This window comes from Arachis hypogaea, chromosome 15 (assembly GCF_003086295.3).
Source record: "Arachis hypogaea cultivar Tifrunner chromosome 15, arahy.Tifrunner.gnm2.J5K5, whole genome shotgun sequence".
In the NCBI taxonomy this organism is placed as follows: domain Eukaryota; kingdom Viridiplantae; phylum Streptophyta; class Magnoliopsida; order Fabales; family Fabaceae; genus Arachis; species Arachis hypogaea.
In genome coordinates, this window is record NC_092050.1 from 106,758,166 (window position 1) to 106,784,657 (window position 26,492).

The following is a 26,492-nucleotide window of genomic DNA, read 5'->3' on the forward strand; positions in this document are numbered from 1 at the left end:
GTAGATTTGTTGAACATTTGTTGCATGTTTTGTAATTTGATACTTCGTAACATTTATGTTAAGTTAGTCGTTTGGCCGAGTGGCCGTTACTATCTTTCGCCTTGCTCGTCGTATCATTTTTGTTACCGCCTTTTTGGGGTGGGCTCATTGCTTGTGCCCGTTTTGTCGTTTTTACGTTGGTAACGATTTGGACCGATTTGGTCGTGTTGTCGCCGTGTTAATTATGGCTATGGTCCATCTGGCTCCCGGGGTGATCAGTCCCGGGCTGCCGTTTTAAGACGCAATCGTGTGAAACGCGTATTACGCGTATTGGGAAGCAACAGATAAGTAAAACAAAAATTTTGACAAGTGGGAATTAATCGTCAGCTAGGCAAGCTTGTTAATATGGCAAGTATTCGACAAGAGTAAATAGCTAAAAAGTGACTAAAAATTAACATGTGAACAGAGCAAGCATACATGAGTCCGTTAGGCCTCCTGGTCGGTTTGTCCGAGTCAGGAGTAGAACCTTCTCAGGTTACCTGCATTCCATGTTCTAGGGATTTCTTTGCCGTTAAGTCTCTCGAGCTTGTAGGCACCCTTGCCAAGCACTTCTCTAATCCTGTAGGGACCTTCCCAATTTGCCGCCAGCTTTCCTTCTCTAGGGGTCGGCAGTCCAACGTCGTTGCGTCGCAGAATGAGGTCTCTTTCCCCAAAATCCCTCCTGAGGACTTTAGCGTTGTAGCGAAGGGCTATTCTTTGTTTCAACGCTGTTTCTGACAAATGGGCCATCTCCCTCGTCTCCTCCACCAGGTCCTTTTCTACCGCCTCGTCCACTACTGCGAGCAGTAGCCGCGGGCTCGGTTCACCGATTTCGAAGGGTATCACGGCGTCGACCCCGTACGTTAGGCGAAAAGGGGTTTCCCCCGTAGCGCTTTGCTCGGTTGTCCGGTAGGATCACAGGACTGAAGCGAGCTCGTCGGCCCATGCGCCTTTCTTGTTGTCTAGGCGTTTCTTGAGGCCAAGTAAGATGACCTTGTTTGCAGACTCTACTTGTCCGTTTGTCTAGGGGTGTTCAACTGAGGAAAATTTTTGTTTTACCCCTAGGCCGGTGAGGAACTTCGTGAACTTCTTGTCAGTGAATTGTGTTCCATTATGCGAGATGACGACCTCCGGGATGCCGAACCGGATTATAACCACATGAACTTCCTGCAATTAGAGGAAGATATGCTGGCCAGTGGCTCAGCCTCTATCCATTTGGTGTAGTACTCGATGGCCACTATGAGATATTTGACTTGTCATGGGCCAACCGGGAAAGGTCCTAGAAGGTCGACTCCCCATTGAGCGAAAGGTCGTGTAGTTGTCAGAAGGCTCAGCTCGGAGGCCGGCGCCTTGTGGAAATTGGTGTTTTGTTGACACTTTACGCACTTTCGAACGAATTCCCTGGAGTCTTTCATCATTGATGGCCAGTAGTATCCAGCTCAGATGAGCTTCCTCGCTAGGGCTTTGCCCCCGATGTGGTGGCCGCAACATCCCTCGTGGACTTCTCTAAGTACATAGTCCGTCTGGTCGGGGTGTAAGCACTTCAATAGGGGCTGGCTGAGTCCCTTTCTGAACAGTTGCTCTTGTATGATTGCATATCTGGCCGTCTCCCTTCTCAATGTTTTGGCCGCTTTCTCATCGTCAGGCAACTTGCCGAGTTCTAGGAAATCTGTGATGGGGTCCAACCACGAGGGGCTCGACTCCGTCAAATGGAGGGCGACCGTTGGCTCCTTCACCATGCCTTGGATGAGAGACCGGTTACCCGCTCCTGGCTTCGTGCTCGCTAGTTTGGACAGGAGGTCCGCCCGTGTGTTCCTTTCTCTTGGGACATGTTGGATCGTGACCTCTTGGAACTGACTTGTCATTTCTTTAACCTTTTACAAGTATTTTTGCAGGAGGGGGTCCCGGGCTTGGTAGCTTCCGTTTACTTGCGAGGTGACGACCTGTGAGTCACTGCATACTTCGACCTTCGTTGCCCCGACTTCCCGAGCTAGTATTAGTCCGCTTAAGAGAGCTTCGTATTCCGCTTGATTGTTCGACACAGGGAACTCAAACTTGGTCGATTGCTCGTAGATGACCCCTTCCGATCTTTCTAAGATGACACCGGCTCCCCCGGACGTTTGGTTGGAGGCCCTGTCCACGTGGAGCCTCCACCGTGTGCCCGTTTCCTCGGGGGGATCACCCGTTACCTCAACCAAAAAGTCTGCCATTGCCTGGGCCTTGATTGCGTGCCGGGGCTCATACTGCAAGTCATATTGGGAGAGCTCGATGGCCCAGGTCATCATCCTACCAGCCAAATCAGGTTTTTGGAGTACTTGGCGAATTGCCTGATCCGTCCTCATGACTATACGGTGGCCCTGGAAGTATTGCCTTAACCTTCGGGAGGAAGTTAGGAGTGTCAACGCCAGTTTTTCCAGTTTGCTGTACCTCAGCTCGGCTCCTTGTAGAGCCCTGCTCACGAAGTAGACCGGCTGCTGAGCTTTCCCTTCTTCTCTTACAAGCACTGCTGCAAGCGCTTCCTCTGTTACTGCCAGGTAGAGGTAGAGTGATTCTCCGGTCTTGGGCTTCCCGAGCACCGGAGGTGCTGCTAGGATCTCCTTGAAGTGGTTGAATGCCTCCTCGCACGTTGGGGTCCATTCGAATGCTATTCCTTTTTTCATCAGATTGAAGAAGGGTAGGGCTTTTGCTACCGATGCACCGAGGAAACGGGATAAATCCGTCAGTCTTCCCGCCAATCGTTGGACATCTTTGATACAACCCGGGCTCTTCATCTGGAGAATCGCTTGGCACTTCTCGGGGTTGGCTTCTACTCCTCTTTGGGTGATCATGAATCCCAGGAACTTTCCGGCCTCCATGGCAAAGGCGCACTTGAGTGGGTTAAGCCTCATGCCATGTTGCCGGAGGGACGCAAATACGCCCCCGAGGTCGTTCAGGAGATCGTCGGGTCGTGTGGTTTTTGCGAGGATGTCGTCCACGTAGACTTCCACTGTCTTGCCTATAAGCTCACTGAATATCTTGTTCATCAATCTCTGGTACGTGGCGCCAGCGTTTTTCAGACCAAATGGCATTACTTTGTAGCAATAAGTCCCTCCTGGCATTATGAACGCCGTTTTTTCCTCGTCGGGTCGGTGCATCGGTATCTGGTTGTACCCAGAGTAGGCGTCCATGAAGCTCAGATACCGGTACCCCGCCACTGCGTCGACAAGTGCGTCAATGTTGGGCAGGGGATAGCAGTCCTTGGGACATGCCTTATTGAGGTCAGAGTAGTCTACACACATTCTCCACCTCCCATTGTGTTTTTTTCACCAAAACTACGTTCGACAGCCAGGTCGAGTAGTCCAGTTCCCGGATGAACCCTGCTTCAAGGAGGCTGGCCGCCTGCCTGGCCACCTCCTCTGCCCTTTCCTGTGACATCTTTCTTTTCCTCTGGGCCACTGGCTTGGCTTCTGGTTTGACGGCCAGATGGTGTGACATGAGCTGGGGATCTATGCCTGGCATGTCGGCTGGCGTCCAAGCGAAGAGGTCAGCATTGGCTCTGATCATCTCCATCAAAGGCTCCTTTTATTCATGGGGAAGGTTTCTGTTTATGAACGTGAACTTCTCGTCCCCATCACCGACCCTAAATTTTTCCAAATCCCCTTCCGGCTCAGGTCTGGGCTTGTCATCTATCCTGGCGTCTAGGTCGGTGAGGAAGACCCCAGATGCCTCTTTGGATTTTTTCCTAAGAGAGAGACTGGCGTAATCGCAAGCGACTGCCGTTTTCAAATCCCCTCTGATGGATCCCACGGATCCGTCATCCGTGACAAACTTCATTATGAGCAACTTCGTGCTAATCGCTGCCCCAAGGTCATTGATGGTTTTTCTCCCCAAGATGATATTGTAAGCAGTGGAATCTCGTAAGACAACAAAATCGGCCATTACCGTCCTCCGCCTCTGTCCTTGTCCTAGGGAGGTCGGTAGGGAGATGATCCCATCTGGCTTGATAAAGTGATCACCCAACCCTACCACACCGTGCTGGTGGGTCGCCAGGTCGGTATCACGCAGTCCCAAGGCGTCGAAGACGTTGCGAAACATGATGTTCGAGTCTGCCCCCGTGTCCACTAGGATCCGTTTGACGAGTCCGGTTCCGACTCTGGCCGTAATAACCATGGGAGGACTTTCCGGTACCTCGTCGAACCATTGGTCCTCAGGGCCGAAAGAGATGTATGGGTGTCCCCGGGAACTCCTAGCAGATGAGGAGGAGAGCGCCAGGACCTTGGCGTCTTTCTTCTGTGCCGATTTCGACCTCGGGGCGGAGTTTCTCGCTGTTACCACATTTACCGGCGTGAGACCGTGGTTTTCTCCCTCTGGTTCTTGACATCGTCTTGTTGCCCGGGGCCTGTCCTCACCCTCGTGATCCTGATTTCGTCTCCTTGGTTCCCTTATGAGGTGGGAGAAGTCAGCAAGCTTTCCGTCCCTGATTGCTTACTCCAGGGCATCCTTTAGGTCGAAGCAGTCTTGGGTCTTGTGCCCGTACCCCTTGTGATATTCACAGTAGAGGTTCTTGTTTCCCCCCGTCCTGTTCTTCACGGGTCGGGGCCTCGACAGAATCCCTTTCTCGGCTATCTGTTGGTAGACCTCCGTGATCGGTGCCGTGAGGAGGGTGTAGTTGGTGAATTTCCCGACTTGGGAAAATAGTTTTGTCGTCTTGCTCGAACCGCCGTCCCTGGCGTGTTCCTTTTGTCTTTCTCCACCATCGTAGTGCCAAGTTTGGTTGTAGGGGGGTTGTCGTTTATTGGCAGCCACGACCCGGCTGACTTCCTCGTCGTTAATGTACTCCTTAGCCACGCACTGGATCTCCTGCATTGTCCAAACTGGTCTCGTGGTAAGGTACTTCCTGAAGTCCTCATTTAGGAGCCCATTTGTCAAACATAGACTCGCTACCGAGTCCGTCAACCCATCGATTTCCAAGTAGTCATCATTGAAGCGATCCAAGTACTTCCTGGTCGGCTCCCCGGTTCTTTGGGTCACCCCTAGCAAGTTGATCGGGTGCTTGGCTTTGGCGATCCTGGTTGTGAACTGAGCCAGGAAGGCATGGCTGATGTCGGAGAACTGGGTCACCGAGCCTTGCAGGAGGTTATTGAACCACCGTATTGCAGGTCCCGCCAGGGTGACCGGGAAGGCGCGACACCTTACCTCATCTCCTACTCCTTCTAAGTTCATCCTGGCCTCGAAGGCCGTCAGGTGCTCCAGGGGGTCTTGCATTCCATCATATCTCATGTCCGTTGGCTTGTCAAAATATTTTGGCAGCCGGACCTCGAGTATGGAACGGTGGAATGGGGTCGCTCCCATTATAACGGGTCCCCGTGTTCTCGTCGTTCTTCCCTCGTCGCTTTCCCGACGAGTGTCCTCGTCCCCGCGGTTCATGGTATGTCGCCTTTCACGTCTGGCGTAAATGACAGGGTCACGATGTCTTCTCGCGTGCCCCCTTTCATCGGCGCTTTCAGATTCTGCATAGGGGCTAGGCGTACGTCTGGAGCGACTCCTGGAGCGAGATCGGGAGTGACTCTGCTCTGGGGTGCGCTGATCGCGTTCTCTGTCTGCTAACCGGCGCTCTAAGTCTTGCATTCTATGGCGTAACTCTTGCGTTATTCTGGCGTGGTTGTCGCCAGTCCCCCCGAAGGGGCGTCTCTCGTGCGCCTGGGTTGCGTCCCTCGGGGGGATCTCAGATGTTGTCGGGTTCCCGTCCCGGCGGCGTCACCTCCGGGTACGGCCTCGCGGCTTGCCTCCGTTTCGACTAGCACGAAGTCCATGGACGAGTCCCCACAGACGGCGCCAATGTTCGGTTGGTCGGTTACCGGACGGTTCGGGTTGAGATCCGGGATGATGGCAGGGGCTCGTCAAGTCGTGGACTGCCGGTCAGCGATACGCGAGGTCCCGAGTACTTCGTGTGGAAAAAGGGGGGGTGCCACCTGCAAGGACACTCCGACGCTCTTGTCAGTAAATGTGCAGGCGGAAGAGGTAGTGTGATATGTGACGTACCTTGGGGGAAGAGCAAGTCTTCCCCTTATATACCTGTCAGAGGTGGGCCCGATGAGAACAGGCCCATGTTTCTAGGGACGTTGTCCCACAGCTGCACATGAGCTGTCTTGGACGCGTGTCCGGGTCGGTTGCGGGGCGTATATCCGGACCGGGTGGTGTTCGGGTCGGACCGACCCGCAGGGATTCTGGGCCAGGCCGTAACATGACCAATGTTGTTACTATTAAGACTTCACATTCTACATGATTTCCAAGCTTCCTAATTTATAGCCTTGTACCATTACAAAAACTACTAGATTAGTCAATATTCCTTAATAACATCACCGAAACACCAACCTTGAGTATTAATTTATGTGGAGGCAAACTAGAGCAATTTATGCTATTCAATAATTCAGGACTATAGAGATCTAGTTGACTCTCTATATTTTCTTCATCCACACAAATTGAATCCGAACTAAGATATAATTTTTCTCTTCGAGGGATGATAGCCATTAGATGGTTGTTGACCTCTTCAACGATGTCCAACGTAGGAGCCAAAATAGTTCTTGCTTTAAAAAAATCCTTTGAAGACATGTTTTCCAAAATATTTGGATAAGACAAATGAACCAACTCATCAAATGCCTGCTCCGAATAAGGAATAACAATATCTCCTAGAAGACATATCTCATATTCGCCATTTATATTGTTACATATTAAACCATCACCAACTTTCAATAACCACTCACCAAATTGCTTTGTCTCATCTTAATCTAAAGAAGTTGTCCCTATAGAGAGTCTCATGTTTTTTGTTAGTTTGAGCACTTGACAAAATTTTCAAAAGTAAGACAAATTCATGGTTGAATGAAAGATATCTTGTCTCGATTCTTGTGAAATGATAGGAAAAATTTGTCTAAAGTATCCACCTAGTACAACCACTTTTCCTCCAAAGGACAAATTTTTGTTATACATTGGAGAAAAACCTCATGATATCACCCAAGCATTTATCAAGTGCTTCATAGCTGTACCCACTAACCATTGAAGCCTCATCCCAAATTATAAGTTTGGCTTTCAATAGTAGCATTTATTAAGGGAAACCATGTTTGATATTACATACTGAATCTTCAGTTATATTCAGTGGTATTTTGAACCTTGGGTGTGCCGTTCTTCCATTAGGAAGAAGTAAAGATGTAATGCCACTTGAAGCAAGGTTTAATACAATATCACCCTTTAAATGAATTTCAGCAGACATAAGGTTCAAGAGAAATTCCAATACCCCATGATCATACACAAAGAAAAAACCCCTTCCTCATAATACACAACTGTAACAATTTTATCAAATGCATGTTTCTGTTCAGGTGTTGCGATGGTGATAAACCACTATTTTATAGTTTATATTATGTTTAATTGTGTGGTTTTGTCATGATCCTTACCCACTTATTCATCAATTTAGCATGCATTTAGATTTCCTTCCTAAATTTAGTACATGTTTGAAATTGCTTCCTAGAGACTTTAATTATTTAATTTTAATTCTCTTTTATTCCATTTGATGCCGTGATCTGTGTGTCAAGTGTTTTAGGCTTTATAGGGCATGAATGAGATGGAGATTGGAGAGGAAGCTAGCAAAAATGGAAGGAACACAAGAATTTGAGGAGATAACCAGCGAGAAGTGACGCGGTCGCATGGCTCACGCGACCGCGCAAAGGAGCGCAAATCGCAGTGACGTGGCCGCATGGCTTGTGCGGCCGCGCGGATTGGAAAGCGCAAGCGACGCGGTAACGTGGACGGTGCGAACGCGTGGAGAGGAAAAAGCGCAAGCGACGCGTCCGCATGGACGACGCGATCGCGTGACATGTGCGATCTGCATAATCTGCAGAATTCGCTGGGGGCGATTTTTGGACCTTATTTCGGCCCAGTTTTTGGCCCGGAACAGCAGACTAGAGTCAGAGAATATGCAGAAACAACACACACATTCATTCAGTAGTTTTAGATCTAGTTTTACTCTCTTAGGTTTTTCTCTCCAGGTTTTTAGGATTCTAATTTTGAATTGATCTGAGCATTGGAACATTGAGAAGAGTTATTTCCCTCATCAAGACTTCGTCATTCTAGTTCGTTTTCTTAACTTGGTTTCATTCTTCCATGTTCTTTGCTTTGTTCAATTTTGTATTTGAATGCTTTTATGATTAATTAATGCAAGGATTATTTCTTTTTAATTCAATTTCAATTCCAATAATCATGTCTTCTTTTAATTTCCTTTCATGTGCTATGGATTCTTTATTTACAATGCGTGAGTAGTTTCCTTACTTGATGGGGAGTTGATTAAAAGGAACTCTTGAGTTGGAAGGATTGAAGGAAAAAAATTTGTAGTTGGGTTAAATGTTGGATTGCTATCCTGTCACCAACGCCAATCCCTTTTAACTAAGTGGGTTGCAACTTGTGAACAGATCTGGCATTCCAACTTGTTTGACTTTCCCTTACCTAGTAAAGGATAACGAAACAGAGTAACCGTTAATTATAAATTAATCTTAAAAATCACTCCATCAATGATAGAGATTCTAATTAATCAATTTCCAGTCAAGGCTTTTATTTATATTATTTAAAATTCCTCAATTTAAATTCCAATTTACTTAGCTCAACTTCTTGGAACATCTGATTAATAAAACAGTACACTTTTCTGCAACTCGTTGGGAGACGACCTGAGACTTAAAACTCCCAGTAATTTTAATTTAAACTCTCTGTGACATATTTCTAAATTGATAGGCAGATTTTCGGTGAGTTAAGAACTATACTTGCAACGTAACCATTTTAATAAATTTTTAATTCACCAGCTTCTACTCCCCATCAATTTTTGGCGCCGTTGCCGGGGAGTTGCAATAGAGTGCTAATTTTATTAATTAGAATTTATTTATTTTCATTTTATTTAATTTTGCTACTATGAGCTGCATGTTTCTTCCGTCAAATGACACGTTCGCTTCCTGATCCGTGCTTGCTAATATTCGATCCTAAAATTGAAAGAACAATTTCACGAATAAGGCGAGAACAGCGTAGGTTAGCCCGCTCTGAGGGCGGATCTGAAAGTGAATCTGAGGAAGAAACCAGCCCCCGTTCTACTGATTCGGTTGTTTTACGTGCAGAAAACATGGCCAGGAGGAAGGAAGGAGCTCCTGATTTTACAATGCAACCATTTCAAGCGCATCATCCAGCAGTAGCTACAGATTTTGAAATAAAGACCGCACTGTTAAATTTGATGCCCAAGTTTCATGGCCTACCTGCTCAAGAGCCTATCAAGCACTTGAGAGATTTCCAGGTAGCCTGTTCTACGGTCAGGCATGATGGCACTGATGAAACTTCAATTCTGCTGAAAGCTTTTCCATTCTCTCTTGAGGGAAAAGCAAGAGAGTGGTACTACACTCAACCTATAGCAAATGTATCCAACTGGGATATACTCAGAAAGGAGTTTCTGGAGAAATTCTTTCCATCTGAAGTTACTAATAAACTGAGGAAGGATATCTCTACAATTGTTCAGGATGACAATGAGACTCTCTTCGAATACTGGGAGCGCTTCAATAATCTTCTGGAAGCATGCCCCCACCACATGATTGACAAGATCGTGCTACTTAGCTATATCACACAAGGTATGAGGCCCCACGATAAGACCACATTGGAAAGTGCCAGCAATGGGTCTATGAAGAAGTACAAGACCACTGATGAAGCTTGGCAATTGATTAGTGATTTAGCTGAATCTACTCGGAACCACAGACAGAAGCAAGGCCATTCAAAAGCCGTTGCAGAAGTATCTTCTGGTAGAGAGACTGCTGCTATAACTCAAAGCATCTGTGAGATGACCAACCTGTTGAAGCAAATGCAGTTGAATCAACAAGCTCAGCAAACTCAACCGCAGCAAAACCAACAACTAGTCCCACAAAGAATTTGCGGAATTTGTGCTGATTACAGCCATTACACTGATGAATGCCCGCAGCTCCAACAAGAAGACAACATGGTGGCATCCACTCACAACTTCTATGACCGCCCCAACCAAGGGTACAATCAAGGTGGAAATAATAACCATGGATGGCAGGACAATTCAAACCAGAATTGGAGGGACAACAATAACAGGGGAGGTAGAGATAATCAGGAAAATCAGAGGTGGAATAATAACAACAACAGGCAGCAAAATCAACCTTACCGAGCACCTCACCTGAGGCAAAACCAAGGATCACCGAACAATCAGCAGCAACCCTCTCAATTTACTTATTCTTCTGTATCTTCTAATGAAGATTTATTACAAGCTTTTGAGAAAAGACAACTGGCCATGGAAAGTACCATCGTGAACAGTATTAACGCCAGTCTGAATGGTCTCACCTCTACTCTGCAAGCTTTTATGACACAGCTTGGTTCAGCACAAAATTCCAGTAACCAACCTTTAAGCACCACTGGAATCCCCTTTCAACCATTACCCAATCCAAAGGGAGGCATTAATGCCATCACCCTAAGGTCTGGAACTACACTGCAGGAGAGTAATAAGGAGGAACCAAGCTCACCAAAATATGCCTCAGCTGAAGAGGTGGTGGAAATCGAAGATGTTGAAGAGGAAGAGGATATACAGGACATAGCTGAAGAAGAGATAGCTCAACCACAAGAAGAAGCACCAAAAGGCGCAGGCACCACAGAAACCACTGTTCCCATTCCATTTCCACAGCTTGCAAGGAAGCCCAGGAAGCAGCTGGAACCTGATCCTAAAATGGTAGAGATATTCAAAAAGGTCGAGGTAACTGTCCCCCTTTTTGATGTTATTCAGCAGGTACCTAAATATGCAAAGTTTCTAAAAGACTTATGTATCCATAAAGACAAGATTAATAAATTAGAAACTATTCCTTTAGGTAGTTCTATATCTGCTTTAATGGGAGGATTACCTGAAAAATGTAGTGATCCAGGTCCTTGCATAGTTAGTTGTACTATTGGTGGTGTAGTAATTTATGATTTCATGTGTGATTTAGGAGCATGTGTCAGTATAATGCCTTTGTCCATATATGATGTTTTGAGGCTCCCTGACGTCGGGTTTTCTACCAGTAAAGAAATTCATAGAAACGGTTGCGTTGTAGATATAGTTTCTAAACTGGCAAAAATCCCTTCGTGCAAACGTGTTGGGTGTCACAAGTAACAAACCCCTTTAAAAATTGTTAACCGAGTATTCAAACCTCGGGTCGTCTTCTCAAGGAACTGTGAGGAGGTGTATTCTTATTATTGGCTATAAAGGTTGTAATCGGGGTTTAGAAGGTGAGAAGCAAGTAATTTAAATGACGAGTGAATTAAATGGCAATTAAGAATAAATAATAACTGTAAAGCAGCTTTTAGCAAGGTAGAAAAATTAGAGGTCCAACTTAGTTATCTCTCTCAACAATAATGAAAGTTGAATCTAAACTCTACTTGGTCAACCTTCACCAGGGCAAAGGGAAGTCAAGGGACTAATTAAATTGACCTTCAAATCCTAATTATTTCCTCAAAAAAGGTTGTGATTATTTAAGTTCAGCTCAATTAGCAAGATAACGATTATCAATTATGTTGAGTTTAATAACTGTTGAGTTACTAAATTCTTAACCAGAACCAAAAGGGGAAAAGTAAAATCGCTGGAATAATAATAAAGATATCCTTAAATGGGAAGCAATGGTAACTTAAGTCAAAGAGAACAATCATAAACTGAAAATACCTCAATTATCATTAATTCAAATAACAGTCTGTAACATGAGAGAATTCATAAATCAAATTATAATAATCAATTCAAATGTTGGAATAAATAAATAGAAGTAATACTAAAAGAACATTAAACCTGGGATCCAGAGTTACTCTTAAAACAAGAAGAAATCCTAAATCCTAAAAGAGAGAGAGAAGATCTCCCTCTCAACTAAATCTAAATCATTGAAAGGTAAAAATATGCGAGCTCTCCCTTGAATGGAAGCATTCCCACACTTTATAACCTCTGGTCTATGCTGTCTGTACTTGGATCTGGGCCAAAAAGGGCTTCAAAATTCGCTGGGGGCGTATTCTGTAATTTCTGGTGCGTGGCCTCTGTCACGCGTCCGCGTGGGTCACGCGGTCGCGTCATTCAGAGCTTTTCCTTGCCACGCGGTCGCGTCAGTCATGCGACCGCGTCATGCGGCCGCGTCGCTGCTGATTTGTGCTTGGCACGCGATCGCGTCGTCCATGCGATCGCGTGAATACCAGTTTCCTTAAAGCTCCGTTTTGCTTTCTCCTTCCATTTTTGTATGTTTCCTTTTCCATCCTTTAAGTCATTCTGCCTTAGAAAATCTGAAACTACTCAACACACTAATCACGGCATCGAATGGAAATAAAGGTGATTAAAATAATTAATTTTTAAAGCTTAGAAAACATGTTTTTCACAACATGACATAATAAGGAAGGGAAAGTAAAACCATGCAATTAATGTGGATAAGTAGGTGAAGAGTTGAATAAATCACTCTAATTAAGCACAAAAGAACTCATGAAATATGGGTTTATCACTCCCTCCCTTAAAAAGGTCGGCAGCTCGTTTTGTGTTAGTAGATAAAAGCATTATTATAGTGGCTGGAGTTGCTGAAGATGTTTTGGTGAACATTAAAGGGCTCACATTTTCCACTGATTTTTATATCTTGGAGATGCCCCATAATGATTCAGATAAGCCATCATCAATCCTACTTGGAAGACCATTCCTGAAAACATCAAAATTCAAATTGGATGCTTTTTCAGGAACATACTCCTTTGAAATAGATGGCCGCATAGTGATCTTCAATCTGAATGGAGTCATTAACAACCCCCCAGAAGATCATTCTATCTTCCAGTGTGATGTCATAGACGAAAGTGTGGCTGAAGTTCAAAAAGAAGAGTTTGAAGAGAGGCACACTGGACAAGGTCCAAGTGTGGGGACCCTCTTAACTGACAATGAGGACACTTCGCCATTTTCACAAGCCCCAGATAATCCAGAGCCTGCCCATGATCAAAAGTTAGAATTGAAACCTCTTCCTCCACATCTCAAATATGCTTATCTCGAGGATGAGCAGAAGCTTCCGGTTATTATTGCAAGAGAATTGACTTCTCAATAAGAAGAGCAGTTACTTGATGTGCTAAGGAAGCATAAGAAGGCAATTGGGTGGAGTTTGGCAGACATAGTGGGAATCAACCCTCAAGTGTGTGAGCACAGAATATTTTTAGAAGAGGGAGCAAGACCTGTCCGTCAACCCCAGAGAAGATTGAATCCCACCATCTTGGAAGTTGTCAAGAAGGAGGTGACCAGACTATTAGAGGCCGGTATTATATATCCCATTTCAGACAGTGAATGGGTAAGCCCAGTACAAGTGGTGCCCAAGAAGTCTGGAGTCACTACAGTGAAGAATGAGCATGGAGAGCTCATAGCAACTAGAGTTCAGAATGCTTGGAGAGTCTGCATTGATTACAGGCATCTCAACCAAGCTACTCGTAAGGATCACTATCCACTTCCATTCATTGATCAAATGCTGGATCGCCTGTCAGGTAAATCACATTATTGCTTTCTAGATGGTTACACAGGTTATTTCCAGATTCATATAGCTCCTGGGGATCAGGAAAAGACTACTTTTACATGTCCTTTTGGGACTTACGCTTATAAGAGAATGCCCTTTGGCCTGTGCAATGCACCAGCTACTTTCCAAAGGTGCATGATGAGTCTTTTCTCTGATCTTACTGAGGACTGTATGGAAGTTTTTATGGACGATTTCAGCGTTTATGGTGATTCTTTTACCCTTTGCATAGATGGATTATCTAGAGTATTAGATAGATGTATTAATACAAACCTTGTACTGAATTTCGAAAAATGCCACTTTATGATAAAACAAGGGATTGTATTAGGACATGTGATATCTAATAATGGCCTTTCTGTAGACCCAGCAAAGGTGAATGTTATTTCTAGTTTACCTTACCCCTCTTCTGTGAGGGAAGTCTGTTCGTTCCTTGGCCATGCAGGTTTCTACAGGAAATTTATTAAAGACTTTAGTAAGGTGGCACTTCCCTTATCCAGATTACTGCAGAAGGACATTGAGTTCGAGTTCAGTGAAGATTGCAAACAAGCATTTGATAAGCTGAAAACTGCTCTAACTCAAGCTCCAATTGTGAGAGGACCAGACTGGAGCCAGCCATTTGAAATCATGTGCGATGCTTCCAACCATGCAGTAGGAGCAGCGCTGGCTCAGCGTGAAGGTAAGGATCCTTTTGTTATTGCCTATGCGTCTAAGACTTTAGACACTGCCCAGTCCAATTATACTACTACTGAGAAAGAGCTACTTGCTATTGTTTTTGCTCTGGATAAATTCCGGGCTTATTTACTTGGTACTAGAGTAGTAGTGTATTCGGACCATGTAGCTCTAAAGTATCTATTAGCTAAAAAGGAATCCAAATCTACTTATACGTTGGATACTGCTGTTACAAGAATTTGATTTAGAAATAAAGGATAGGAGTGGTAATCAAAATTTAGTAGCAGACCACTTGAGTCACCTTGAACATATTAAGGATGATTCTACTCCTATAGATGATAATTTTCCTTTTGACAACCTGCAAGCAGTATCTGAGGTAGTCCCTTGGTATGCACCTATTGCTAATTATTTAGTTAGCCGCACATTTCCCCCACATTTTTCTAAACATCAAAGAGACAAGCTGAAAAGTGAGTCTAAATATTATATATGGGATGACCCATATTTATGGAGATGTGGCGCTGACCAGATAATTAGACGTTGTGTGCCTCAATCAGAATTTCAGTCCATTTTAGAGGCCTGTCACTCATCTGAGAGTGGAGGACACTTTGGCCCTCAAAGAACAGCTAGAAAGATCTTAGACTGCGGATTCTAGTGGCCTACTCTTTTTAGAGATGCTGCTGAGTTTTGTAAATCTTGTCACCCATGCCAGAAATTTGGTAACATATCCAAGAGGGATGAGATGCCTCAATAATATATGCTTTTCTGTGAAATTTTTGATGTATGGGCCATTGACTTCATGGGTCCATTTCCAAATTCTAGTGGATATTTTTATATAATGTTAGCTGTGGATTATGTTTCCAAATGGGTGGAAGCAATTCCTACCCGCACTGACGATGCTAACATTGTTGTTTCCTTTGTGAGAAACCACATTATATGCCGTTTTGGATTACCACGAGCGATCGTGAGCGATCAAGGCACCCATTTTTGTAACAAGAGACTAACAGGATTGATGAAGAAGCATGGGATAATCCATAAAGTTGCAACAGCTTACCATCCCCAAACTAATGGGCAAGCCGAGGTGTCAAACAGAGAAATTAAGCGTTTCTTGCAAAAGATAGTAAAGCCTCATAGAAAAGACTGGAGCACCAGACTACAAGATGCACTGTGGGCCTACAGAACAGCATACAAGACACCCATTGGGATGAGTCCCTTCCGCTTGGTTTATGGAAAAGCTTGTCATCTCCCAATTGAAATAGAACACAGAGCCTTCTGGGCAGTTAAGGAGTGCAACATGGGAATTGAGAATGCTGGAGCTGGAAGAAAGTTGCAACTGCAGGAACTGGAGAACCTTCGCCTGGAAGCTTATGAGAACTCCAGAATATACAAGGAAAAGATGAAAGCTGTGCATGATCAAAACATCAAGAAGAGAGAGTTCCAACCTGGAGATTTTGATCTCCTTTACAAATCTCGACTGAGGCTCATGCCCGGTAAGTTGAGATCAAAATGGGAAGGTCCATACAGAATAGAGAAGGCTGAACCATACGGAGTTTATCACCTAAGCCATCCTTCAAGCTTTGAACTTATTAAGGTTAATGGACAACGCCTGAAGCTATACCATGGTGAGAAGGTGCAGAAAAATAAGGAGCTTGAGATCTTCCGCTTGGAAGACCCCCACATCGCAGCAGATTGAGCTATTGGAGCGTCCAACTTACGGACGTAAAAGCAAAGTGCTTGGTGGGAGACAACCCACCGCGGTATGATCGTTCTTTTCTTCACTTTTTGTTTTTTTTCTTCTTTAATAACTCTTCTCTTTATTAGTGTTTTCGTGCTCTTTCAAATACATGTCTTTATCTTTCCTTTAAAAAAAAAAGAAAAGAAAAGGGTTTTTTTGCCACGCGATGCGATCGCATCAGCGATGCGTCCGCGTCGCAAGGGAGGTGGAGAAAAAAAATAAATGAACAGAAAGTCCGGCTGGAGCGTGGCTGGAGGCGTGCCAATGGCACAAATCGACCCACGCGACCGCGTCCCTGAAGCGTTCGCGTCGCATTGGAATCATAGCCTCCCATGCGACCGCGTGCCCCACGCGGCCGCGTGCCCTGCATTTTCGACGTAAAAGGGTGCACAATGCTATATTGTGCGAGAGTGGTGCTGGAAGCACAATCCTTGTCACGCGACCGCGTCACCGACGCGGCCGCGTCAACTATTTTCTGACACACACTCACGCAATCGCATGACCCACGCGATCGCATCACCCAATTTTGGCTATTCAAATAAATTGAACAGAGAGTTGTGCTGGAGCGAGGCTGTACTCGTGCCAGTAGCGCAACACGGGTCACGCGACCGCGTGACTGACGCGATCGCGTCTTCTTACCTGACGCGCACCCACGCGAACGCGCGCCCCACGCGGCCGCGTCGCATGCGCCGTACAGCTCAACCTAAATTTCCAAATTATCTTATCTTTCTCTCCTCCAAATCCTACTTTTTCTTTTCCCTCCTTATCTCTTTCTTCTCCCTTCCCCTTTCTATCTCACCTTTCACTCTCTATCTCTCTCACCACCATTAACAAGGTTTTACCTTCTTCTTCCTTCTTCTCTCTTCCATCATTCTTCTTATATTATATATATTTTTATTTTCCTTTTCTTTTCCTTTTTACATGGTGCTAGAAATTCTTTGAGTCATTATCCCTCATTATATGCTTGTGACTTGTTACAATTTATTTGACAATTTTTATTATTTTTAAGGAATTGCTTGCATGTTCAATTTTATACTTTTTATATCTTATTTACCATGCATGCCATGTGTTTGTGAAAAATCCCATATAGCACTATGCACTTTTCTACATTACTTTACTCTACTATTCAATGCTTGCTTTTCACAAATTCTCCCTCTTATTTTATTAATTGAATTTAATTGTCAATACAAACGTGATGGTTTGTTACAAAGTATTTCTTGGTCTATGCTACTCATGCCCTTTGCCAGCATGCCAATAAATACCTTGCATTCATTTGTCTTTATATGCACTAGCTATTTTCCATCGTTGGCTTTTCACACGTACTCGCGAGCATGTGTTAATGTCAGCATATCTTAATGTGCATCCATCACCCTCTTTTCCGTTTTCTTCCTTGCTGTATATCTCTTTGAATTTAATTTACTTTCTCTTCCCTTCTTTCAGGATGGCCACCAAGAAAGGAAAAGAGAAAGCTACTTCCAAACCACCAGCAAGAAGAGGAATTAAAAGAACATTAGTGGCAGAGCCTTCTTCCACCGCAGTCAAGCCCTCAACAAAAAGAGTTAAGAGGATAATAAAGGTTGATGAAAAGGAGAAAGCCTTTCCAGCGAAGGACGCTGTGCGATTTCCCAATCGCTACTGTGAGCAGATGTTCCCTATCCTAGCAAAAAGGAACTATAACAATGAATACCTTCTAATCCTCCCGTCCAATATTGCCACCTTTGTTGAGCCACAAATTAAACGAAGACAATGGGGTTTCTTACGGAGACAGCCGAGGCAGGTCAATCTCTCTTGGGTAGTTGAGTTCTACTCCAACTTCTACATACCGACCCTGCAGTCTGTTTATGTCCGGCAGCAACAAGTCCCCATCACAGAAGAGGCCATTCAGCACGTTCTGAGTCTTCTCCCTATTCGAGCAGGAATGGACCCTTTTCAAGAAGCCACCCTTCAGTGCCAGAGATACCAATTTGACTGGGACTCCGTTCTCGGAGTCATCGCATTACCTGGCAGCCGTTGGATCTACGAATACCACCGTACCCGCCCTAAGGAAATCTTGGCTTCCGCACTTACCTTGGAGGCTCGCGTATGCGCACAGATCATGTCCCATTATGTCTTTCCGAGCACTCATGAGTCCTCCTTCACTGCAGACATGGCTGTTCTACTATGGTGCATCCTTACAGACCAACCTCTGAATCTCTCAAGACACATCCGGAATGCCATGGAGCACGTACAAATCGCGGGCAACCTACCTTTTCCCGCCCTGGTCTCAGATCTTGTCTCAGCAGCCGGAGTCTCCTACAGAGCTGGGAACACCAAAGCCATGCTTCCACGGGATGATCAATATGTCCCTAACGGGAAATACCTCAAACTTTCAGCAGCCACTACAAGCCAGCCTACTGAGCCAGTTGAAGATATTCCTTCTTCAACACCACAAGCATCTACAACTGAGAAAGTGCTCCAGCAGATACTTGAAAAATTGGATCGGCATGAACTGAAAGCTAAGATGAGAGTGCGCCGTAACAAGCGCCGATTCACATACCTCAAGGAGCTGATCATGGGAAAATTCAAGGACTCAGACACTCCGGACTCCACTTCTTTTACCAGCACCGGGAGCCATGATAGTCCCAACTGTGGAGATACTGCTACCAGCCCACCCCTGTTCCTGACAGATGGCACCGAGGACGGTGCAAAGCCTTAACTGTAGGGAGGTCGGTCAGTACCTGACTTCCAGAGGTAATTTCTCTTCTATGTACACCAATAATTAGAATATTTTAGTTAGATTTTCTTCCCTTTATAGAATAGAATAAATTGCATAGGTTAGAATAGTTGCATGCATGTTCTACTTGATTGAAAAGACAATAAGTTTCTTTTAAAAATCTATCTTTGGAATAAAATTTCACTAATTTTTCAAAATTTTTATGATAAATCTTCTTGAGTTGTATTTGGAACATGATGTTTGAGCTAAAGAACACACAACCTGTGAAAGATTTGAGCCTTTATGTATGGTTACATTATTTAACCATAATTATTTTATTCTTGTGTGTTTACTTCCCTATGATTGTAATCTATATTTTGTTTTATCTTATATGTCCAATATTTATTATATTTACATGCTTGCACTTGATTGAGCCATTATTTGTTTAAACTCACTTATCCAAATCAAGCTTACCCTTTTCAATTACCCTTGTTAACCACTTTGAGCCTTTAAAACCCCATTTGTTCTATAGTTTACCACATTACGAACCTTAAGCTGAAAAACAATTGCATATCCCAAATTGAATCTTTGGTTAGCTTAAGATAGAATTGTGTGTGCTAGTTAAGCATGGGAAATTGTGGGAACAAAAGTTGTTAAGGGGATGTGTCATGAAAAATTTAAAGGGAATTTGGATACCTATTCATGTGAAACTATAAGAATAAAAAATCTATGTGCGTTGATAAGCTTTACTTATTTCAATTAAAAAAAAAAGATGATAAAAAAATAAATAAGGGGACAAAATTACCCCAATGTTAAATTCAGAATTCAAAGATCAATGCACATATGATAGAATTAAAATACAAAGTTGAAGCATGAGTATGGGTTGAAAAAGGGAATTATGGGTAGCTAGGCATGAATTTAAAAGTATATAGAATATATGTATATTAGGTGAGAGCTTAGGTTAATTAAAGATTCAATTTATAAAGCTCACTTAGCCATATGTATACCCTTACCTGCACCCTGGCCCCTTTACAACCCTGAAAAGACCTCATGATGTTTGCATTGGTATATTAACTGTTGTTGATTGGTTAGGAGAAAAACAAAAGTTAGAAAACATGACTAGAGAAGAATAGAGTGATTACCCTATACACTAGAGAGATTAGAGCGTACATACATCATCAGTGAGGGTTCAATGCTTGAATTTCCATGTTCCCTGCTTTCATAAGCTATCTTCTTGCACTTTTATCTGTCTTACTGTATAATGATAGAATTAGTGGAATTTGATTTGTAATTGTTTTGAAGAGCTTATTTACTTTTGATCAAGTGGACAATAATCATATAGTTGCATTTATTTATATATATAGGATTGCATTGCATTTCATGAGTTTCTCCTTCAATTTAGCATGAGGACATGCTAATGTTTAAGTGTGGGGAGGTTGATAAACCACTATTTTATAGTTTATATTATGTTTAATTGTGTGGTTTTGTCATGATCCTTACCCACTTATTCATCAATTTAGCATGCATTTAGATTTCCTTCCTAAATTTAGTACATGTTTGAAATTGCTTCCTAGAGACTTTAATTATTTAATTTTAATTCTCTTTTATTCCATTCGATGCCGTGATCTGTGTGTCAAGTGTTTCAGACTTTATAGAGCATGAATGAGATGGAGATTGGAGAGGAAGCTAGCAAAAATGGAAGGAACACAAGAATTTGAGGATATAACCAGCGAGAAGTGATGCAGTCGCATGGCTCACGCGACCGCGCGAAGGAGCGCAAATCGCAGTGATGCGGCTGCATGGCTTGCGCGGCCGCGCGGATTGAAAGCGCAAGCGACGCGGTAGCGTGGACGGCGCGAACGCGTGGAGAGGAAAAAGCGCAAGCGACGCGTCCGCATGGACGACGCGATCGCGTGACATGTGCGATCTGCATAATCTGCAGAATTCGCTGGGGGCGATTTTTGGACCTTATTTCGGTCCAGTTTTTGGCCCGGAACAGCAGACTAGAGTCAGAGAATATGCAGAAACAACACACACATTCATTCAGTAGTTTTAGATCTAGTTTTACTCTCTTAGGTTTTTCTCTCCAGGTTTTTAGGATTCTAATTTTGAATTGATCTGAGCATTGGAACATTGAGAAGAGTTATTTCCCTCATCAAGACTTCGTCATTCTAGTTCGTTTTCTTAACTTGGTTTCATTCTTCCATGTTCTTTGCTTTGTTCAATTTTGTATTTGAATGCTTTTATGATTAATTAATGTAAGGATTATTTCTTTTTAATTCAATTTCTATTCCAATAATCATGTCTTCTTTTAATTCCCTTTCATGTGCTATGGATTCTTTATTTACAATGCGTGAGTAGTTTCCTTACTTGATGGGGAGTTGATTAAAAGGAACTCTTGAGTTGGAAGGATTGAAGGAAAAAAATTTGTAGTTGGGTTAAATGTTGGATTGCTATCCTGTCACCAACGCCAATCCCTTTTAACTAAGTGGGTTGCAACTTGTGAACAGATCTGGCATTCCAACTTGTTTGACTTTCCCTTACCTAGTAAAGGATAACCAAACAGAGTAACCGTTAATTATAAATTAATCTTAAAAATCACTCCATCAATGATAGAGATTCTAATTAATCAATTCCCAGTCAAGGCTTTTATTTATATTATTTAAAATTCCTCAATTTAAATTCCAATTTACTTAGCTCAACTTCTTGGAACATCTGATTAATAAAACAGCACACTTTTCTTCAACTCGTTGGGAGACGACCTGGGACTTAAAACTCCCAGTAATTTTAATTTAAACTCTCTGTGATATATTTCTAAATTGATAGGCAGATTTTCGGTGAGTTAAGAACTATACTTGCAACGTAACTATTTTAATAAATTTTTAATTCACCAGCTTCTGCTCCCCATCAGATGGCCAACATGTCTGAGGCATTTTTCTTTAACTCATCCTTGTTAAAGTTTAGTTCTTCCCTAATAACCATTTCGATTAACAAAGAACTATCAACTTCAGTTGCTAATGGCATAGGAGGATAGTCTTTCAAGGTCTTACCACAGGAATGTAAGATCTTGTCTATATCCATTAATCACAACTACTTAATTTATCATCTGACATGGTTAACTCTGCATATTATACTGTACTATAAAAATTCAATTAATTTAAAAATTATCAATCATGAAGGACTTTTATAATTGCAGTTAATAAAAACTCACCCCTTATGTTCATCATGGTACTTTGTTGATACAAAATATCATTCAAGAGTTCGTGCCAATATCTATCCCAAACATGTTCTAGTCTTGAGATATTTTTGGATGTTAGTAGAATGACAAACAATCTCCTGACATATGATCCTGAGGCCCACGAGCTTGCTTCCTTAATTGCATCCATGAATTCTCTGTCATCTTGCAAGAGTCCAAGAGCGGAGCATGCATCTCTATAAGTAGCATGAATTATTTCTCCTATTGTTCTTATATCTTGAAAATTCATACATCCTCTTTGAGTATTTAAGAGAAGCCGTTGGTAACATTCTTCGGTATTTGCTGCAAAAAAGTTAGTTAAAACCTCACTTCTAAGTTGTTAAATAGATTAGGCTACACGATTTCAATTATTATGTAGCTACACATGCATATAAAATTATTTTTTCTTAAAAAATAGAGAACAATGATAAAATTGTATAATCTATAGAGTATTAGATTATAATTGTTGAAAGTTATTTGAACATTTATTTTTTAGTGTAGTTAAATCGAATAAAATGGACGTGGGGTACATGCTGTTAAGATTTTAAATTTAAATAATCAAACAAATAAGAACAAAATTGAATATAAACTCATCATTACCTGCAGGTACATGAGTCAACCTTCCAATTGCAAAGCCTTGCTTTCGTGGAAACCACTTCGAAGCATCGTCCTTCCAAACAGACTTGCATTGGTTGGAAACTCAGCATAAGTCAGACTTTGAGCATAGGGATATGACATGTTCGCGGCCATTCATCCCAAAAACATGGACTTATGAGATACTACTCTTTCGATGATATCATTCATATTAGAAGTTTCATTATAAACCACAGGTTGCTCATCTTCCAAATGGAATGGAAGTCTAATCACAAATGATTCTTTCTCTTGGATTTTTTATCCAAATAAATGCCAAATCGCCTCACATGCCGAAATGTACCTACAATCGTAGTAATTCCTAGTTTCGTCAACAACTTGTGTGGCTTCTAATGAATCACCAGTATTGTATAGGGTAGTTGTTACACGATCATTGCCCTTGTGTACATACTTAAATAGATACTTAATAGAACTTGTTTGGCATGTGTATTCTATATTAATGTGGCACCCGAACTTGAGCAAAAATTTTGGATTATACGGAACAATGAACTTATTGTCTAGTACACATTCTTTTTTCGTCACAGTTCGACCGTTATTAGCACGCTTATATTTGGAAAACCCAGCTTTATCAATAAGTATTTGCTGCCTAAACTCTTTGGTATGAAACTTTGAACAGGATCCATTCTTCATGCAAGGTAAATTCTTGTTGTATGGATCACATGGACCATGTACCATGTAATTTTGAACAGCTCCATGTAGATTAGGCATTTCATTTTCATCAGAAATCTCGGCTGTTATATGTTTGTCTATGTCACCTGGTGTTTGTGGCTTGAACTCATTACTCATGAATAAAAGGATATGTGCATGCGGAAGCCCTCTTTTTTGAAACTCTATAGTGTAAACATCTAAAAATTAAAAAAGACAGATGAGTAAAACATTATCTACAACATAAGATTTTAATAAGGTGTTGCATTGACACAGACTTACATCCCAAAATTTTGCCAAAGATTTTTTCCTCTTTTAGGTCATCAATCAAACCATCAAGCTTGATTTTGGAAACTCGACATAATATATTAGGGTGATCTTCTGCCTTCAATCCAATGGGAGTCACTTTTCTCTTTATCTTATCTCATTCAGGGTTACAGGTCATAGTAATAAAATAGCTAGGATATCCTACATATATACAAATTGCAAATGCATCTTTGCAATTATTCATCATGTGCCTAGGTCCACGAATAAAAGTAATGGGAAGAATGATTCTTTTGCCAAGCCTTGTAGCATCTACATCCCCATTTATAAGACTTTCATGCAGACATTTGTATTTATCAACCCTCAACTGTGGTTGTTTATACCTAAAGAATTTTAACCTCTTTGATTCCACCATTATGTAGGCGTCTACCAAAAACTATTGGAATAATCTCTTTGGTTTCATAATTAAGGAAGATTCACCCGTCCTTTTTTTTAGGCGAAAAGCAAAGAATTGCGTAAAATGACTATTTTTTTTTTCTTTGTAGACCTAGAAGAGATAGAATCTGATGTTGCAATTCCAAACAAACCCATCCTCTCCATACGGAAACAACAATGGATATTACAAGGCTAAATAAGATGGGTGAAAAATATCAATCCGTTGGAATTTTCTAGTTTGACTCTCTATAATAATATCTCTATCTTTGCTTAATTGTTCAACGTTGCCAACAATCAATGCAGCCACTTCAGATGTAGTGGCAAGTTGTATGTTCTTCCATTTGTAGTCCTTTTACTAATCAACTGAAGTTTTATGTCTCTGCAATTTTTCTGTTCGTACCTATCTCTTGCATAGTGAAAACTCTTTTCCAAACTATTATATTTGTCTAGCATGTTTCTTAATATTGCCACAATTTTCCTATCCCATTCATTTATAGCTTCATTGAAACTGTATAAAAGAAGACATAATAAAATTTATGTTATTCTCTTCCATAGTTAAAAAATAACTAAAATATTTGACTGGTTACATGGAAACTACCGAAGTGTGCCTATCCGATTATCAATCTTTTTTGTGTGTCATAGATATATAGCTGGGCAAATATTGGTCGCAGATTAGCCGGAGGAAGTAGGCTACCAATGCTATGGTAGTTTTGACCCCCCCAAGATTAAAAATTGGGGGAGCAGTCCCATTGTTCACCCCACGGTCAATTTTTCTGGCCATCGATGTAAAACAAAACATTGAATTAAATGCCCTTATATTTTTTAGGAAATGAATACTTCTTTGATCTCCTTCAGTATGAAACTGAATGAGCTCATCAGGAGGCACAAAAATTAGAGGAAGCTCGATCTTTCCTTCCATACAACATAATGAAAACTTTGGTTGCAATGACTGTTTGGATTTAGCAAGCCTTTCATCAGACCACATCCATACTTTACAGTGTTGTCATTGGTAAATAGGATCTCCTATATCCCATACACCTGCCGAATGCACTCTCTTTAGATACTCAGTTGCCATACCAATACAATTTAGTCCATGATGTACACAAAGATGTAAATAAATGTATAGATAAAATTTGTACATACGGTTTAAAGTTTCTGAAGATGGTATAAAATAATCTTCTAAATCCACATCCAACATTGAGTCATCATAAGCATTAACAACTACAATCAATAAAAACTATAAAAGATGAAACATATATGTTGATGTATTACTAATAATTCATATCTTTTGCAAACTACTCACTTAAATTCTTGATATAATGGAAGAGTACGTTCATAATCAACAAAAAGGTCAACATTTTGGCCACTTTATGTGTCATCTCTTGGTGGGTGCACCTTACTAGTCGATAAGTTTACATCTTCAAAATGTTGTGCCGAATTGATAACCAGTGAATCAACAACAAAGGAAGATTGTCTTTTTTGCTTTCCATTTATAGTAGAATTTCTTGACAAAAAGTTAAATTTTATTCAATTAAGCATTAAACACTATAAGAAATAAAATAATATAATAATGATTACCATCTTTTCTAAATTAGCTTCTTGTTAGGCACAATCTCTATAATATCTTTACTATCAGAATATCACGCTTCTGGCTATGCCAATCTGATAGCCTGGATATTACGCCGACTCTCATATATATAATAATAAGATAGGAGCCTTTGACTCAAAACCGTATCGCTATTTTCTTTGAAAAGAAAAAGGAAATACTTTTTCTTGAAAGCAAACAAGCATATACATATATATAAAACTTCTTACACAAGTAACTTATACATATTATCTATTACTTGTATAATAGCCGTGGCTCTTTAAGCCACGCGTCATTCTCTCAATTAACCAGAATAAAAAAAAAAGAAACTAGGAGTAACGTAAACACGTTACATTCTCCCCTCATCTTCTCCCTCTGTTATCTCTCTTTCGCTTCAACGCGTGTCGTCCTCTCTCTTTTTCTTTTGAAACCTTAAATCCCACTTTCCCCTTCTTTTTCTCATAGATAGCCAACTTACTCCTCCTACTCTGGATAATATCTGGCCATTCACGCTCTGTTTATCGCTCTCCCTGTCTCCCAAATCCTCATTTCCGTAAGGCATATGTCTCGCTCCTGAACGCCGTATCTTCAACATCGTTTTTGTCAACCTTCATCTGGAAACCCTAACCCACCGAGCTAAGCGGAGAGATGCCGGTGATGCTGAGAGACTGGGATCTCTGTTGCGGTCTTCAGACGCTCACGAAGAGCGTTAGCCCGGCGGTTTGCTTCAAGGCAACTGACGAATCGCATCCCATTTCCTCAGCAACGGCAGTTGCAGCTACAAACGTCCAATCATCATCTTTTCAGGCATCTTCGTTGTCAATTGGTAATGGCTCCCTATCCCTCGAATTCAAACCGTGTCTTCTTCCATCTTTTTATTCAATATTATGCCTATCACCTATTTCTTGATCTCTCTCTTTAATATAGCTGCCTGTATGATTAGGGTTCATGGAAAAGGATCCTGGGAACAAATTTTTTTGTCTGATTTGTCAGATTCATTTAAAGATTGGTGGTCATTCTCA

At 42.0% G+C, this 26,492-nt stretch overlaps 2 protein-coding genes across 2 annotated transcripts; both read right to left on the minus strand.

The window, feature by feature from the left end:
* Positions 1–3,579: 3,579 nt before the first annotated feature.
* Positions 3,580–5,625, minus strand: LOC112748676 (uncharacterized). Its single transcript, XM_025796917.1, has 2 exons — positions 4,551–5,625; positions 3,580–4,481 (listed from the first exon to the last, which is right to left on the minus strand). Exons 1-2 carry the CDS (start codon positions 5,623–5,625, stop codon positions 3,580–3,582), a joined length of 1,977 nt encoding a protein of 658 aa, XP_025652702.1.
* Positions 5,626–22,781: 17,156 nt separating this feature from the next.
* On the minus strand, positions 22,782–23,865 carry LOC140179280 (uncharacterized). Its single transcript, XM_072217989.1, has 2 exons — positions 23,667–23,865; positions 22,782–23,386 (listed from the first exon to the last, which is right to left on the minus strand). The coding sequence occupies exons 1-2, from the start codon at positions 23,863–23,865 to the stop codon at positions 22,782–22,784; spliced, it is 804 nt and encodes a 267-aa protein (XP_072074090.1).
* Positions 23,866–26,492: the final 2,627 nt, after the last annotated feature.

Excerpts from the sequence above, each read along its gene's own strand:
- LOC112748676 (XM_025796917.1), bottom strand. The coding sequence starts at position 5,625 with ATGCAAGACTTAGAGCGCCGGTTAGCAGACAGAGAACGCGATCAGCGC. Across the intron at positions 4,482-4,550 it reads GGGAAACAAGAACCTCTACT|CAATCAGGGACGGAAAGCTT; the intron begins GTGAATATCACA and ends CCCTGGAGTAAG.
- LOC140179280 (XM_072217989.1), bottom strand. The coding sequence starts at position 23,865 with ATGGTGGAATCAAAGAGGTTAAAATTCTTTAGGTATAAACAACCACAG. Across the intron at positions 23,387-23,666 it reads CAAAGATGCATTTGCAATTT|ATGTTTACACTATAGAGTTT; the intron begins GTATATATGTAG and ends TTTAATTTTTAG.